General features: G+C 51.3%; 7 protein-coding genes across 7 annotated transcripts; 5 read left to right on the top strand and 2 right to left on the bottom strand.

The window, feature by feature from the left end:
- Positions 1-34: 34 nt before the first annotated feature.
- Positions 35-917, top strand: N7496_007350 (ribosome biosynthesis protein NIP7; the record flags this gene model as incomplete). Its single annotated transcript, XM_056700279.1, has 6 exons — positions 35-66; positions 142-250; positions 312-392; positions 435-577; positions 633-822; positions 894-917. 6 exons carry the CDS (start codon positions 35-37, stop codon positions 915-917), a joined length of 579 nt encoding a protein of 192 aa, XP_056555692.1.
- Positions 918-1694: 777 nt separating this feature from the next.
- Positions 1695-3127, top strand: N7496_007349 (DCN1 family protein; the record flags this gene model as incomplete). The annotated part of the gene is made up of 5 exons (XM_056700278.1): positions 1695-1778; positions 1889-1932; positions 2283-2350; positions 2402-2576; positions 2698-3127. The coding sequence occupies 5 exons, from the start codon at positions 1695-1697 to the stop codon at positions 3125-3127; spliced, it is 801 nt and encodes a 266-aa protein (XP_056555691.1).
- A 589-nt stretch (positions 3128-3716) lies between these two features.
- On the bottom strand, positions 3717-4665 carry N7496_007348 (Mpv17/PMP22 family protein; the record flags this gene model as incomplete). Its single annotated transcript, XM_056700277.1, has 4 exons — positions 3717-3773; positions 3838-4104; positions 4174-4449; positions 4546-4665. The coding sequence occupies 4 exons, from the start codon at positions 4663-4665 to the stop codon at positions 3717-3719; spliced, it is 720 nt and encodes a 239-aa protein (XP_056555690.1).
- Positions 4666-6355: 1690 nt separating this feature from the next.
- N7496_007347 (uncharacterized protein) lies at positions 6356-7519 on the top strand (the record flags this gene model as incomplete). Its single annotated transcript, XM_056700276.1, has 1 exon — positions 6356-7519. The coding sequence occupies one exon, from the start codon at positions 6356-6358 to the stop codon at positions 7517-7519; it is 1164 nt and encodes a 387-aa protein (XP_056555689.1).
- A 1186-nt stretch (positions 7520-8705) lies between these two features.
- On the top strand, positions 8706-9746 carry N7496_007346 (uncharacterized protein; the record flags this gene model as incomplete). The annotated part of the gene is made up of 2 exons (XM_056700275.1): positions 8706-8863; positions 8972-9746. 2 exons carry the CDS (start codon positions 8706-8708, stop codon positions 9744-9746), a joined length of 933 nt encoding a protein of 310 aa, XP_056555688.1.
- Positions 9747-10905: 1159 nt separating this feature from the next.
- N7496_007345 (gamma-glutamylcyclotransferase family protein) lies at positions 10906-11469 on the bottom strand (the record flags this gene model as incomplete). The annotated part of the gene is made up of 1 exon (XM_056700274.1): positions 10906-11469. One exon carries the CDS (start codon positions 11467-11469, stop codon positions 10906-10908), a length of 564 nt encoding a protein of 187 aa, XP_056555687.1.
- A 1054-nt stretch (positions 11470-12523) lies between these two features.
- cdc48 (AAA family ATPase CDC48) lies at positions 12524-15348 on the top strand (the record flags this gene model as incomplete). Its single annotated transcript, XM_056700273.1, has 6 exons — positions 12524-12573; positions 12634-12661; positions 12733-12788; positions 12868-13117; positions 13211-14702; positions 14762-15348. 6 exons carry the CDS (start codon positions 12524-12526, stop codon positions 15346-15348), a joined length of 2463 nt encoding a protein of 820 aa, XP_056555686.1.
- Between the last annotated feature and the right edge of the window lie 618 nt (positions 15349-15966).

Below are 15966 nucleotides of genomic sequence, written 5' to 3'. Positions count from 1 at the left end.
ACTTTCCACCAAGAACACTCTATATCCAAACAAGATGCGTGAATTGACAGAGGAAGAAGCCAAAGTGTGAGTTCTGTGTGCCTGTAACAGGCAGCCAATACCTCAGATCTGGCAGCAGTCCGGCTAATACCATGCGTCTAGGCTTTTCTCTAAGCTTGCCAACTACACTGGTCGATCCTTGAACAACCTGATTGCGCCTCCCGAGGGCGATCAGACTGAGCGCCACGTTTTCCGCCTTCAGGGCTCTCGCGTACGTCCAACAAATATTGGCAGAAGTGTCTGGAGGGACTGAAAATCTAACAACTGCTCAGGTGTATTACCTCCCTCTGCGATTGGCCAACTATGCCACGAGCATTCCCCGCGCAAACCTGCTGTCAGCGGGTACCATTATTGTGAGTCGCTGCTAGTCGCATCTCCTGCTTCTCCGTATACAGCGTACTAACTACGAGCAGGGTAAATTCACGAAGACGATGAAGTTCAGGCTCCACATTACGGCGCTCTCGGTCATTGCGCCTCACAGTCGGTACAAGGTCTGGATCAAGGCGAACGGAGAGATGCCGTTCTTGTACGGTGGAAAGTGAGTTTACATGTTAGTCGGTTGATCGTGATCCAAATGCTAATGCCCAAATCAGCGTTCTGAAGGCCCACGCCGCTCGCTGGAGCGAGGACTGCCCCGAGCACAGCGGTGTCGTTGTTTACAGCATGAACGATGAGCCTCTCGGCTTTGGTGTCACTGCGCGCTCTACTGCTGAGGCCAAGAAGCTCGAGCCCACCGGTATCGTAGTCTTCCGCCAGGCCGATGCTGGTGAGTATCTGAGAGAGGTAAGAACATCCCCGAACCTGGAATCGAAATGGTGCTGCATTGATTATGGATGGCTGCTAATGTCTAACAGGAGGATTCCCTGTTCACCGCTTAAGAAGGAACGATCGACGACTCGAATCTTGCATGTTGATATTTGCATACTCGATGTGGAATCAGGGAATGGAGTTATTGGAGTCATTTTTATCTTGTGAAAAGTGCTTTGTCTGCCTCGACTTTGGGGTTTATACCTGGGCTCAGTTAGATCATTTGATGAATACTTTTATTTCAACACATGTCATACAGTCTGTTGTCCACTTTTCCTCATTTTATACTTCGGTTTGGCTTCTGAGCAGTATTTTAATACTTATGAGAGCCCGGACAGTATACACCAAATTACCATATCGACCCCCCAATTTTGGGTACAAAATTCGCATTGATCTGCTAGGGCAATTAGTATAAGGGAATATGGCTAGCGTAAATCTCCCAGACAAACCAACGCTCTTTACTGATCACTATCAATTGTATATGACCCTATGCTTGGTAAGAATCATGATTGCCAAACATCAATATACCAGACATGATCAGCCCATGGAAATTCCCCAGCTTATGACAATCCCAAGGCACGAATGCATAGCAGAGTGACGCCTGAGGCCTCAAAGCTGAGTCATCCGTTTTCCTGTCCCGCGGCTAATCGCGATAAGGAAAGCCATCAAGTTGCCTGCCGTCACATCGTGGAGGATACTTACCGCTTAAAGGACCGCTCACCTTCTCAAACATTTCGCCTTCACCTTCCGTCATCTGCTCGCTCGGACGTACGGTCAACTGATTTCCTCCTCATACCCACGGTCCCCGGCCCAGCTCACGAAGCGGGGCCCAATATCACACCCCCACCATGCCACCCTACACGGCTGCGCAGAAGCAGACCATCGCGCAATTTGTCGCACTGACTGATGCCAAGGACGCAGTCGCTGCCAAGGTATGTTTTCTTTACCCCGTATTTTCTGGAGCCTCCCTCAAGGGGTGCTCGAGATAAGATATGCGGCGGGGCTTTTGTCGCGTGAGCTTTTGACTGACTCTGGGTTATAGTTCTTGAAGGGTGCGTCATGGCACCTTGAACGAGCTGTTGACGCGTGAGTTCCTTCCTCGTTTTTTGTTACGGTGCTTCCCTGGTACATTGATACATTGAGTGTGTTGTTGTTTTGGCTTTGGTCTTGAGAGAGCTTCGTTCTGCGGGTGGATCCCTCTGGGGGTATCTCGTCACTCCGGGGAAGGAGCTGGGGCTTCATGGCCATTCTCTGCCGCCTTGTCCTCTGCAAGTCCAGCACTTGTCTCGATGTGACATGTACAAGTATTCGGAGGTCCTACAGAACACCCGCAAAAGCACCACACCAGCTTGATCAAGCTTCAAAAGCACACAATGCCTCACAGACACCAGCATGCCCTACAAGACACACACACTAACACCTCCCCTTCTATTCAGATACTTTTCCACCCCCCTGGGTGAACCTAGCCTGCAGTCAGTAGGCCGCCTCTTCGATGAGTACCGAGGTACAGTCCGTCCTTTCCTTCAATACATCCTCATACTAATATCCTCTCTAGACAACATCAAGGACAGCCCCAATGGCATTGGCATTGAAGGAGCCATGAAGTTCTTCAACGATATCAACGTCCCACTAGACGAAGTCACCTGTCTCGGAATCATGGAACTATGCAAGTGCCCAGCAATGGGCGAGTTCACTCGCGAAGGATTCGTGGACGGCTGGCGAGGCGTACTGTAAGTAAACCCCCCTCGCTAAGTTCAATATCAAGAACCACAACCAGAAATCCTCTCCACCCCAATATTAATCTCAATCCCTCCCCCTCCTACCAAAAAGACCAAACTAACAACCTCCCAGATGCGACACAATCCCCAAAATGACCACCCACGCCGCCACCCTCCGCACCAAAATCCCCACAACCCCAGACCTCTACCGCCGCATCTACCGTTACGCTTTCCCAATCTCCCGCATGCCCGGCCAACGCAACCTCCCCTTCGACCTCGCCGCCGAACAATGGCGCCTCTTCTTCACCGCCGACCGCGGCGGCATCCCCTGGAGCACGGCCAGCACGCCCTGGCTCGAATGGTGGCTCGAGTTCCTGGAGGAACGGGGCAAGAAGCCCGTCAACAAGGATTTGTGGGAGCAGGTGGAGGTTTTCATGCGGAAGACCAAGGAGGATGAGGCATTTGGGTGGTGGAGTGTTGATGGGGCATGGCCTGGGGCGTTGGATGATTTTGTGACGTTTGTGCAGGGGAAGAGGGGGGATGGAAGTGCTATGGAGCTGTAGGGTGATCTCATGTAGACGGGTTGGCGATACGTCCCTTTTTTTCCATTATGGGAGATGGATGGGAAGGGAGTAGCTAGAGCCTGAGACATTCTACATATTATGAACTACTTCACGATTCTAAAGATCTTGTGTCATAGATCCCGGTTTCTAGAGTAAAGATTCCGAAGATCTAGATTCTACAGTACTGCTACGGGCAACGAAACCAGCTACATGGTATGCACGTCAAGAAATCCAGCATATATACCTCGTCTCTGAAAATTAAAGAAACAAGTCTTTATCTTCTTTGTATATTGGGGCATTCGTCGTAAGATCGGGAGGGGAAATAAACAAGGAACAAAGTGTGTACATAGATGGAAAGGGGGATTTCAACACCAGGGAGCATCACAGGGTAAAAAAGGATGAGATACAAAAGAAAAAAAGAACAAAAGGGTAATCGGGTAAATTGCCCTGCAGCTGGGGGGGGGGATCGTCATGGGCGGGTCATAGCGGAGGTCGGTGCGTTTTTCTCGAACGCGTTGTTTATAGCGTGGTCGTCTCTGCTTGATCCCAATTCTTGCCATCGCTGTAGGGTTTGCAGACTTGGTCCCATTTAAGGATAGTCGCGCTTCTCGTACTCGCCACCAGGGCCGCGGCGCTGGTCGTAGCGCTGTGAATTGTTGTTAGTTATATACGCGTCCCCCTCAAGTCGATTCGCGGGTAGTAGTACGTACCTTGCGCAGAGCTTCGAGACGCTTCTTCTTGGTGTGGGTGTTGACATAGGTTCCGATGAAGAAACCGATGATGTTGAAGAAGGGCACCCAGGTGTGCTCGGGCAGGAACTTCTGGGCAAAGGCCAGAGCCAGCGGGGAGGTGATCCAGCTGACCTTCATGACGGGCAGGAAGCCCGCCTTGACGGTAGCGCGAACCTGGTGGAAGGTGCGCGCGCCAGCGATGATAGCCATCGAGGTCAGGTAGACGCTGTTCTGGATGGGGGAGACCTGTAACGGGGTAGAGTAGAGAGATTAGTATGCGCTCCCAGATATGACCGGGGAGATGGCGATACGTACAATCAAGTTGCTGACGAGGATCTGGAGGATCTTGGCCTTCAAGCTGGTGCGACCAGCGAAGATCTTCTGGAGGATTCCGATAAGGACGTGGCCCAGGGGCGCGGCAATGAACATGCCGTACAGCGACATCTTAGGGATGCGCGAGCTGAAGTAGTGGCCGTGCTTGCCGACATCGTGGGCGAGCCACGAGGCCAACAGCTCCTGCAGACCGGAGAGCACACCGGAGGTGAGCATCTTGGTGCGCAGCGGGTTGTGCTGCAGCTGCTTGAGGTAGGCCTACGACGATCCATTCCTCGGAATTAGCATTCTGGGGGGCAACGTTTCTCTTGTTTCCGATCGCGATCGGCCCTTCTGGGCTTTTTGACTACATACCTGGAGATAGCCGGTCTGGGTCTTTCCACCGGTCAATCGCTCACCGACGGCATGCGCGAGGTCCTCGGGCTTGCCGCCCGTGACGGTGCGGAGGGTCTCTTCTTGGAACTTGACCGACATGATGGGGATGTGAGATATGGTCGGGCCGAGAGGTTGGGAGTGGGAGTTGGCGACGGAATTAGGTAGGAACTGCCGGAAACGCCTGCAGGCGGGAAGGGAAGGTCAATTAAATGGCGACCAAAGGCGGCGAGAAGACCGCGACAAAATCACCGGCGATATCGCGTGGAAAGAAGAGTGGATGGGAGTGGGGTGGGGGGGGTGGGAGGCAGGGGAAGGGGATTGGGGAGGGAGATGTGTTTGTTTATGAAGGCCGAGGGGGAGAGAGTTCGGAGAGGCTGGGGCTGGGCTGAACGGGAAGAGAGGGACACAGGGGACAACCGAGGCCCCGGGGCAACGTACCTGAAGTATGAAAGTGTAGTTATGCCAGGGAGACAGGCACAATTCGAAACAAAGACCCAGGTCAATAATGTCTAGAACTCGAAAAAGACTGGGGGAGGAATTGTATTAAAAGAGAAGCGGTCTCTCGAGTCGGCAAATGGCAAATGGCAAGGAACAGCCAGAATGGCCCGGCGAGATCCATCGTTCCATTGGCGGAGCTCGTCGGAACCCTCCGACTCCCGGAGATCGGTACAGATTTCCATTATCACTAGGGATGATATAGTTAATCAGTTAATCATGAATGATTCACTATGTTATTCTAGTTAATTAGTGGGATATTCTAGACATCTTTACGGAGTACTTGAGTTCGGAAATATATCTGGAGAACATAGAATGGCCATCCCGCAAGTATTCTTGACCATAGCCGGCCCAACAAACTGGCCAGTTCCCTTTTCTCCGCAATTCTTTTCCAACGGGGTTCCCCACAACGGACCTTTCTATCAATTCATGGACTAAAGCGTGACGAATGCTACTATATAATGTTTCCAATGCTGAACTTCCTCAATGTTTCATTCTCTGATATATTCAATCTCCATTTACCGAAGATTATGTGTACATAGTCATTTATTGTACTTAGTTCCCCTCTCGGCCGAGGTCAATTCGGCAAGAGTCTCCGGGCCAACCCCTGACTCGGCTCTATCAAATTATACTTCAAGGAATATATTCACAGTCAAAAGCACCAATATACTATCATCCCATGGCCTTGAATATCCACTGGTCGTGTTAAAGATGGCCCACCAACCTACTAGTAGATGATATTGAGAACCAGTCAGAGTCTAGTTCTACTCCCACTGACTGAATATATATTCCAGCCTCCATCAACATTAGATAGCTCTGCTTTGGACGAGCTGCATAGTCATATCAGTAGCAACAATGGCACGGGGTTTCTACATGCTGAATCTGTAAGAACAATCGTCCTATAGGATCTGTTTAGTTGAAAGAAGAGACTGTCTCGCATGTAAGACAGATCTACTAATGAGTCAGTCCAACAAGAGAGAGGAGAACGGGCAAGCCAAATGCTGTATACATAAAGATAGAGAGGAGGGTGTCTAGCCTAAGTCTCAATCCATTGTGAGAGACTGTCAGGACAGTAAAACAATGGCAAACTTGCTGTCAACCTCACTTCATCACCCTTCGCGTTCCCCAACGCGTCTCTCTTTCGCATCACCCTCTCCTCCATCATTATCAACTTCCCCCCTCTGACTGGTCCCTCTACTGAACCCATATCCATACCTCCATTGGCCCATTTCCTTGCCACAACTTACCAATAGTATTTCACGATTTCCAACAAGATCAACCCCAGTGAAAGACCATGGACCCCGTCCCTCAAACCAACCCAGTCGACCAAGGCTGGGAATCCGGAACTTTCGACTTTGGCTTTGAGGAAAACATCGTTGAGCTCATCGAAGATATCCTCGAGGAAGAGTCCCTGGACGACCTCTCATGCTTCCCCGAGCCCACCATCCCTTCACACCCAGTTTACGAACCAGGCAGCCCAGAGGACACTCGAGAGAAGCGCTACACCCCGCGTGAAGGAGCATGGTGCGGCCACGAGGCAGTCCTGCGCAGCTGGTCCTCAGCCACATCTCCCAAGTGTCAGCACTGTGGGGGGACTGCTCGATGGCTGTGGGCGTGTACTGCAGACACGCCAGACCACTCGCCTTTCAATCCTGACCCCGAGCCAATCATCCGCGACGTCAGTATCCTCGCGCCGTGGATGCAAAAGGCCATCACGCGGGGCGAGTACACCGACGCCCAGGTCAAAAAGTTATTGGACCACAAGATCAAGGTGCTAGAGCAGTCAGCCTCAGAACGACGTCGAGTTGCGCAGCAAGGGAACGAAAAGCCTGCTGGGAGCCCCAAGGTAGTGGCCGCATCGCTTAGCCAGGCGGTCGACAGTCAACTTGCCAACGACGACGAGACTACCCCAGACAAGTCCATCGCACAAAATCTGCCAAAGACAAGTGAACCCGCTAAAACTTGCCGACTGCTCGTCTGCCAAAGTTGCAAGCCCCGATTCATCGAACAAGGTTGGGGTGGGATCAACGCCATCGTCAACAAGCCATACCAAGCACCGCCTCAAATACCGGAATACCTGGACCGACCAATCTCGAACGCTACCAGGCTGCGTAACATGCACGAGCACTGCCGGGACTGGAATTGGAGCCCTGAGTTCCAGGTGTGGTGGGAAACGGCTCGATTCGTTGGCGGGTACGATCTCCTCCCCATGCTTTTGATGGCCGAGATGATCGGGTCTAACCAGACGCATTTCATCGATTTTATAGGCCATATGGTGCTTTACCGCCGCGTGACACGCAGTCAGATGTGCCAGTGCCTGTACCTGTTAAGTCCCGAGGCGTGTACACTCCTCGTCCCGTTTCTCGGAGACGACGCGTGCTTTATCCCATGCCATCCGGAACGGCTGGCTGTGGAGCTAGGCTTACAGCCCATTCAGGAGGAGGAAGAGAGCCAGTAATCTCAGTAGAGGTGGCTGTTAAGTGATGGATCGTCAGCTTTGTGGCCCGGAACCATGTTCACCCAGCTCTATGGGCGATAATCTGCTTCGGAAGCATGGTTCGAGCAAGGGGCCGTTTGTGTGTTGTGGATGTCATAACCAAAGAGCCCTCGATCTTGGGGATTGGTGATAGAATGAGACGAGAAGAACCTCACTCATAACTGGCTGGATTGCGAAGAGCTTTGACAGTCAGGAAAAGATAGGGAAATGTGGAGATGTGGAGATGTCAACGGCTGCAAAGGGACACCGACGGCAGACTATTGGGTTCACTTCCCCAAACCCCTTAGTTAGCGATTTTCAACCCGGCAGAATCTCCCTTTCGTAGACATCATAATAGTCCACCACGCAATCTATGCATTTCCTACATACCTTATAGAAGCGCAATTTTACCGCAGGAAAATGATTGAAATTGATTCAGATTACCCTAACGAGTTATATTATAGTAATCGAACTAAAACCTAATATAATGTATAACTTCTTAAATCTCAAGACTAATCTTACAGTATTCTCAAACTGGCGGGAGCCACGTTTGTATATACAATACTAGGAAATAATTACTTTTCAGTGACGAGTTTATTGACCCATATAAATATTGGTATGATTTATAAGATAACCTACATAACTTGGACGTCAAGAATATTTAGTTCGAGCGTATAGGGCGGTGGAAGAAGCGGTGAAGGCACTTCGTACGATTTAGGGGGTTTGGGGAAAGTGAACCCAATACTCCGCTGTAGACACCTTCCCTTAGTATTACGATCATCACTGGCATCCGCGCCGAGACCATGAGAAGGACAACACGTCAAGTTTCAACTGTCCGCTCGAGCGACACGAGTTCTGTGACTTGATCAAAGAACGAGCCAATAGCATCAGCCCGCAGTACACAACAACACGTTCCACACCTCCGACGATAAATCGCCGGCGGGCAATGAAAGTGGAGCCGCGCGAAAGGCGGCCAAACGAGGCAGTCCCAACCTTCTCCTCGTGTGAGCCCGCTCGGAGCCTCGGAGCCTCGGTCCTTTTCCGCGAATACAAGCAACGCGGGTTCCGCTCGCTGGAGCAACATAATCTGGGTTTATCTCCTGATTTCCTTCGATAATAAAAAAGTCGCTCCTTTACATTCCCACATCTACCACATATTTCTCCAACAATGGCAGACCCCGAGCACCCTCCCGACATCCCCAAGGAAGCAACGGACCACGTTCAGCATGTGGGGAAGAGTCCGATAACCGCGGGGAAAGCGGCTACACAGCAACAACTGATGGCCGCGTTGACGGCGACGGATGTAACTATCCGGCGGTTAGATCTGTAAGTAGACTCTAAATTTACATGCATAGGACTGGCCCGTTTTGCGCATCCTTTGCCATTCCGACTCGGCCATGGATGTGAATATCGCCAGCTGACCGGACTCGGTAGGCTCCTGTCCAATGCCACCGGGCAAGAGAGGGTGCTAGCGACGGTGAACTACGTCGCATCAATCCTCCACCACGTCTGCGGGTCAACAGCTTGGAAAGCCTTCCAGACAAAACTCCTCCTTCTCGCTCGAATCAAGACTCGCGCCGCATCACCGACCGGCAAAACCGCCCCGTCTGGCTCCAAATGGGCAGCCCTATCTTCACTTGCCTCGGAAACCCGATACAATCTCCGGCTATTCGGACTTCTCCCACTATGGATATGGGGCTCCGAGACTCTCAAAAACCCACCGGCAGACCCCATCATCCACGCCCTGACAATGCTCCAGGTCGTCTCGAACGTCATCTACCAACTCCTCGAGAACGTAGCCTACCTAGCATCTAAGAACGTCCTACCAAAGCGCTTCGTCGACAAGTACGGCGGAATCGATAAGTGGTATATTTGGAGTACCAGGGGCTGGTTCGGACACATTTTCTTCGAATTCTTCGTCCTATGGCGCCAGCACATTCTGCGCAAAAGACGTCTCGCCGCACAACGCGAGGCTGCGAGCACCATCGAGACCAAGGAGGAGATTCAAGCGCAAGAGAAAGAGGCGCTTCGATTGGAGATCCGCTCGTGGCGCAAGAGTCTCGTTAATAATACTATCTGGGCGCCGCTGTGCTTGCACTGGTGTTTGGAGAAGGGTATTGGGATTCCCGAGAGTTTGACGGGATTGATTAGTTTCATGGCTGGGGCGTGGAGTCTACACGACCAGTGGGCTGCTACGGCGAAGGCATAGGAGCGAGATATTGGGTTTTATTTTTGTTTTTAGACTTGATTTCTTTTCTTGGTTTCGGATATACCATTCTGTTTTTTTATATCTTAACGAGGGCATTTGCATCAGTATGGCCGGTTGGTCTTCTTCCTGGTCTTCATAGTTGATACTCTCCGCAATATCCCTCAATCACAGAAAATATGTGCATAGAAATAAATCTCCAAATGCCTCGCGATTCCGCGAACACGATAATCTACACCTCACCATGCTCAAAATCATGGTTTACGACCCACACAACAGTGGAACATCAAAATACCACCAGACCATGCCCGAATTCGCATGGTAAATCTCTCGCAAGGACCTTACTAATTACGACCAGTTCCATATATGTTATTGTTGGGTGATGGAATATTAGATCCGGGGCGTCCCGCATTATCCCAGTGGGGAACTAGTTAGCGGGTGTGGAGAGGGTGCGGTTGAATCGGGTATGTTGACGCGATAAGGCAGGTCGTTGAGCTTGAGCTTTGACGAGGGCTGGTTTTTCGTGACGTGGGTAACGTAATAGATTGGGATTGTTTTTTTGAGTTTTGACAATTGCGGTTATTATTTGAGAAGGGTACAATATTTTGGATATCAATGCGTATATTCGTTTTAGCTATAATCTCACGTCCTTCTAGCTGTCTCTCGTAGTTCTTCGCAAAGGGCGATCGTGATTACTAGTTAGCAGGATTATGTTGTTCTATTACTCTTGTTACCACATTTGCTAAATTCCTCGAAGCAGTAGAAGCTGAGGGTCTTCCGGTGACTTTTACAGTTGTTGACGTATATTTGGCTACTGCAGGGATCTTTCCGAGTCGATCTGAATGTCAGCTAGGTGTTTTTTATCTCGAAAGTATTTAATGCAATGTCGGTTGAATCAAGCAAAGTCTCGCCATGTTGGGTATGCACGGGAAGTCTCTATAGACGGTGAGCTTCTTTTCCCATTGGACAGAGCGTCATGGGCGGTTTTCATAGAGCCAAATATGAAACCAAAGAATTTGATGCCTTTCCCCATATTATTAGCCTTGATTAGCTCTAGTTTCGTCTAGAGCTGTCTTACTTAGGCATGGGTCGCATGGGTCCAATTCGTGCGACGATCTCTGACGCAAATATCATTCTGGGAATCTTGAATCATGAGCCTGAATCATGAGCCCTCGGTATCCTTTGACGATCGATTTACCGACAGTCGAATGTTCCGATAAAAGGAGCTGTTGACAAATGAGGTAGGATCCCAGGAGGCAGAATACATGCGAATAAGGCCATCAACAGACCCCGACCACACGAATGTACCCGCATCGACGAACCGTTTGGGCTTTTTCCCGGCCATGCATTCAATCTCCACTTGAACAGCCTCCAAATGCTTGAGACAAATTTCAAGCTCAGAAATGTCATTCCGCTCGCTGTCTCCCAAGTTGAAGACCACCATACCCTTCACGATAGCGTCAGGATTGGCTGAGCGAGCTATCACTGGGACGCTTTTCTCGGCGATCTGGTATAGCTCGTAGCCATGTAGAGTAGCTTTGGTCATGTATTTCTCCATGGGGTATGACTTGGGCGAATCGGTGTAGTATTTCAATACCGTGGGGAGAACCAGGGGCCCATAGACGAAGCGAGGGGAGCTGCCATGCTGTCGGATGAGAGTGTCCACTTTGGAATCGGTGAAGATGTTGGCTCGTGCGGAATCGTAGTCTTGTGGAAGTTGCGCCATATTAGCGGGGAGCGGTGTTTTGAAAGGGGCTATTCAGGCAATCTCAAGGGTGTTCAATGTAGGTATGGGGAAGGTTGGCGTTCGAAATGGTGTAAAAGTGCGTTCTGGATGGAAATGGAGTGTGAGGTCAGCGGCTCGAGTGAGGTCAGTATAGTGTGAGACTGCAGTGTCGAACTAAGAGAGTGTTATCTGAGAGCTGAACCGCGTTGAAGATGTAGTACCGCCTGTCGCAAGGGTCCTCAGTCGAAGTGTGTCCAAGTTGAAGTGAATAGAAGCAATGGAATATGTAAAGAATACTCGAGGGGGGTAGTTGAGAAAATATATCAGGATAAGTCTTGAATGAGTTCCAAATCTACTCTTTATATAGGCCAACTGGGTTGTAAATATATACTAGGATTGCCCTGAGATATAGCTGCGAGAAGAGGTATCAAGGAAAGTATATACATCCCTTTTGGTATAAATGGCCCCTGAGCCAGACGTCGTGGCTTCTTCCATGGACAAGGCAACCACGGTAAAGCTGTCCAGGTTTAAGTATCGGGTTGGTTGTTCGGGGGTACCTAAATACATGTGGCTAAGTCCAGAGAGCCCAGGCTCTGGGGTTCCTTAGCAGACTAGCTCAATTTAGCTCGCTCAATTTGAGCCTCCTCCTCAGGTGATCATTGAAGATCCCCGCGGCTAAACCCACTTGATACCCCAGGCGCTCAGGCGCTGAGGCACCAAGGCATCAGTCCGATCGACCAACTTCCATCAGATTCGCCGGTGGCGGTCGGCCAGCTGACATAATATGCGGAGCTTAGGTCATCACATATCGTCACTCACTGCCTCTACGGGTACCTGGGAAGCTCAACACCTCACCTCTCTCATCTCCTCCCACCCGTCAGGTTCACTCGCTGATCTGCCGGTTATCCCTTTTCTCTATCCCCCTCATCGTTCTTATCCGTTTCGTTCCCCCATTTTCATCCACTCGAGCTGATCTGCTCGGTTGTGGACACCTAAACCCTTCCGTTTCCTCAAGCTCGGTTCCCATCAACGTCACAACCTCAGATCCTTCATCATGTCTGCGGAGCCGGATCACACTCACGACAAGAAGAGGGTCCATCTCCAGTACGTTTAATGCGCTGCAATTTGTGATAGATCGCTCGTGGCTAACTCATGACCTTGCAGGGACGCCTCTGGCGCTGAGAAGAAGGAAGTCAGTCGAATCCCCAACCAACAACGACCCATCTCTCGCAAGCGGCAAAATAGCTAACCCAGCATCAACAGGAGCTCGACACTTCTACTGCCATCCTTAAGAAGAAGAAGAAGCCCAACTCCTTGATGTAAGAAACCCCTCCCCAGATGGGCATCGCGGCCTGTGGATTAGGAGGAGACGGAAGCTAACAGCTCATCCATTTACAGTGTGACCGATGCCGTCAACGATGACAACTCCGTTATTGCCCTCTCCAACAACACCATGGAAACTCTCCAGCTCTTCCGCGGTGACACAGTTCTGGTTAAGGGCAAGAAGCGCAAGGATACCGTTCTGATTGTTTTGGCCGATGATGATCTCGATGATGGTAGTGCCCGCATCAACCGTGTTGTGCGCCACAACCTCCGTGTGAAGCACGGCGACATCATCACCGTCCACCCTTGCCCCGATATTAAATATGTAGGTTTGAAGAGCAGTTTTGGAAGCAGCCCATACCGCTTCTTGGAAGTCGAAAGGATCATTCACTAACAAGTTTTGTTCCGCAATTTTCAGGCTAAGCGCATTGCTGTGCTCCCCATCGCCGATACCATCGAGGGCCTGACCGGCTCTCTCTTCGATGTCTACCTTGCTCCTTACTTCCGCGAAGCCTACCGCCCCCTGCGAATTGGCGACACATTCACCGTCCGCGGTGGTATGCGCCAAGTGGAATTTAAGGTGGTCGAAGTCGACCCCCCAGAGTACGGTATCGTTGCACAGGACACAGTTATTCACTGCGAGGGTGAGCCCATCCAACGAGAGGATGAGGAGGGCAACTTGAACGAGGTTGGCTATGACGATATTGGTGGCTGCCGGAAACAGATGGCTCAGATCCGTGAATTGGTCGAGCTGCCTCTCCGTCACCCCCAACTCTTCAAGTCTATCGGTATCAAGCCTCCCCGTGGTATCCTCATGTACGGTCCCCCCGGTACTGGTAAGACCTTGATGGCCCGTGCCGTCGCCAACGAGACCGGCGCTTTCTTCTTCCTCATCAACGGTCCCGAGATCATGTCCAAGATGGCCGGTGAGTCCGAGTCCAACCTTCGCAAGGCTTTCGAGGAGGCCGAGAAGAACTCTCCCGCCATCATCTTCATTGATGAGATCGACTCTATCGCCCCTAAGCGTGACAAGACCAACGGTGAGGTCGAGCGCCGTGTCGTTTCCCAGCTGTTGACCCTCATGGACGGCATGAAGGCCCGCTCCAACGTGGTCGTTATGGCCGCCACTAACCGTCCCAACTCCATTGACCCTGCCCTTCGTCGTTTCGGCCGTTTCGACCGTGAGGTTGATATCGGTATTCCCGACCCCACTGGCCGTCTGGAGATCATGCAGATTCACACCAAGAACATGAAGCTTGGTGACGATGTTGACCTGGAGACCATCGCTGCCGAGACCCACGGTTACGTCGGTTCCGATTTGGCCTCCTTGTGCTCTGAGGCTGCTATGCAGCAGATCCGTGAGAAGATGGACCTGATCGACCTTGATGAGGACACCATCGATGCCGAGGTTCTCGACTCCCTGGGTGTCACCATGGAGAACTTCCGCTACGCTCTGGGTGTCTCCAACCCCTCCGCTCTCCGCGAGGTTGCCGTTGTCGAGGTCCCCAATGTCCGCTGGGACGACATTGGTGGTCTCGAGGAGGTCAAGCGCGAGCTTATCGAGTCCGTTCAGTACCCTGTGGACCACCCCGAGAAGTTCCAGAAGTTCGGTCTCTCGCCTTCTCGTGGTGTTCTGTTCTACGGTCCTCCTGGTACTGGTAAGACCCTGTTGGCCAAGGCTGTCGCAAACGAGTGCGCTGCCAACTTTATCTCCGTCAAGGGCCCCGAGCTTCTCAGCATGTGGTTCGGTGAGTCTGAGAGCAACATTCGTGACATCTTCGACAAGGCTCGCGCTGCTGCTCCTTGCGTTGTCTTCCTGGACGAACTGGATTCCATTGCCAAGTCTCGTGGTGGTTCCCAGGGTGATGCCGGCGGTGCTTCTGACCGTGTCGTCAACCAGCTTCTGACTGGTAAGTTTCAACAATTACAAGACTTGTAGATGACGATCCTGTACTAACTATATCTACAGAGATGGATGGTATGACCTCCAAGAAGAACGTTTTCGTCATCGGTGCTACCAACCGTCCCGAGCAATTGGACGCTGCCCTGGTCCGCCCTGGTCGTCTTGATACTCTGGTCTACGTGCCTCTGCCCGACCAGGAGTCTCGCGAGTCTATCCTCAAGGCTCAGCTGCGCAAGACCCCCGTCGCTACCGACGTCGACATGGCCTTCATCGCCAGCAAGACTCACGGCTTCTCCGGTGCCGATCTTGGCTTCGTGACCCAGCGTGCCGTCAAGCTCGCCATCAAGGAGGCCATCTCCCTCGACATTGAGCGCACTCGTGCCCGCGAGGCCGCTGGCGAGGATGTCACCATGGGAGAGGGTGAGATTGAGGAGGAGGACCCCGTTCCTGAGCTGACCCGCGCCCACTTCGAGGAGGCCATGAAGACCGCTCGTCGCTCTGTCAGCGATGTCGAGATCCGCCGCTACGAGGCCTTTGCTCAGAGCCTGAAGAACTCTGGTGGCAGCAGCTTCTTCCGCTTCCCGTCCGCCGGTGAGGTTCAGAACAATGACACCTTCGGTGAAGCCGGTAATGATGACAGCCTCTACGACTAAATGGGTTCTTGATATCCTCCACTCAGGTTGACGATTTGTGCTTTGTTTCCTTTTCCCTAATGGGCCGATCAGAACGTTCTTGGCCGGGGTTCTATTTCCTCTGCTAAAGATTCATCATGGGTAGATCGTGCTTTCTTGATGGCTGGGGTGATTTGCTTTTGAGAAGCGGACTGCCAGGTCCTTTTCTTTGATGTTTTCTGTTTCGCCCTTGCCCTCATACAGTGTGCCATAATACTCATACAAGAGAAATCTTTTATGTTGACTAGATTTTGCGCTTCGTAGATATTCATCGTAAGACTTGAATCGTAGCAGTCAGTGGCAGCTGTTTCTATCTTAAGCGTTATACTAACTCTATTACATCGCTTAGCAATGTCTATACCAAGGTCTAATAGCTCTGACATGATAAGCTCTAACAGTTGTTCAAGTTCTTGTTGCTCGCACGATAAACCCCTCCTGCTCTACTCTATAATATCAAAAAACTCTTGTCGGGCGTAAACGCAAGGTAGCCTGTCTTTATCTGCCGTTCCATCATTATCCGTTTCTCCAGTCACATCCAGCAACCTTACTTGATGCATGAGAGGTATCGAATGATGAATCCTTCCGGACAATGTGATATGT

The sequence above is a fragment of the Penicillium cataractarum genome, assembly GCF_028827025.1.
Source record: "Penicillium cataractarum strain IBT 29864 chromosome Unknown utg000005l, whole genome shotgun sequence".
Taxonomy (NCBI): domain Eukaryota; kingdom Fungi; phylum Ascomycota; class Eurotiomycetes; order Eurotiales; family Aspergillaceae; genus Penicillium; species Penicillium cataractarum.
This window is presented reverse-complemented; position numbering and strand designations above follow the sequence as displayed.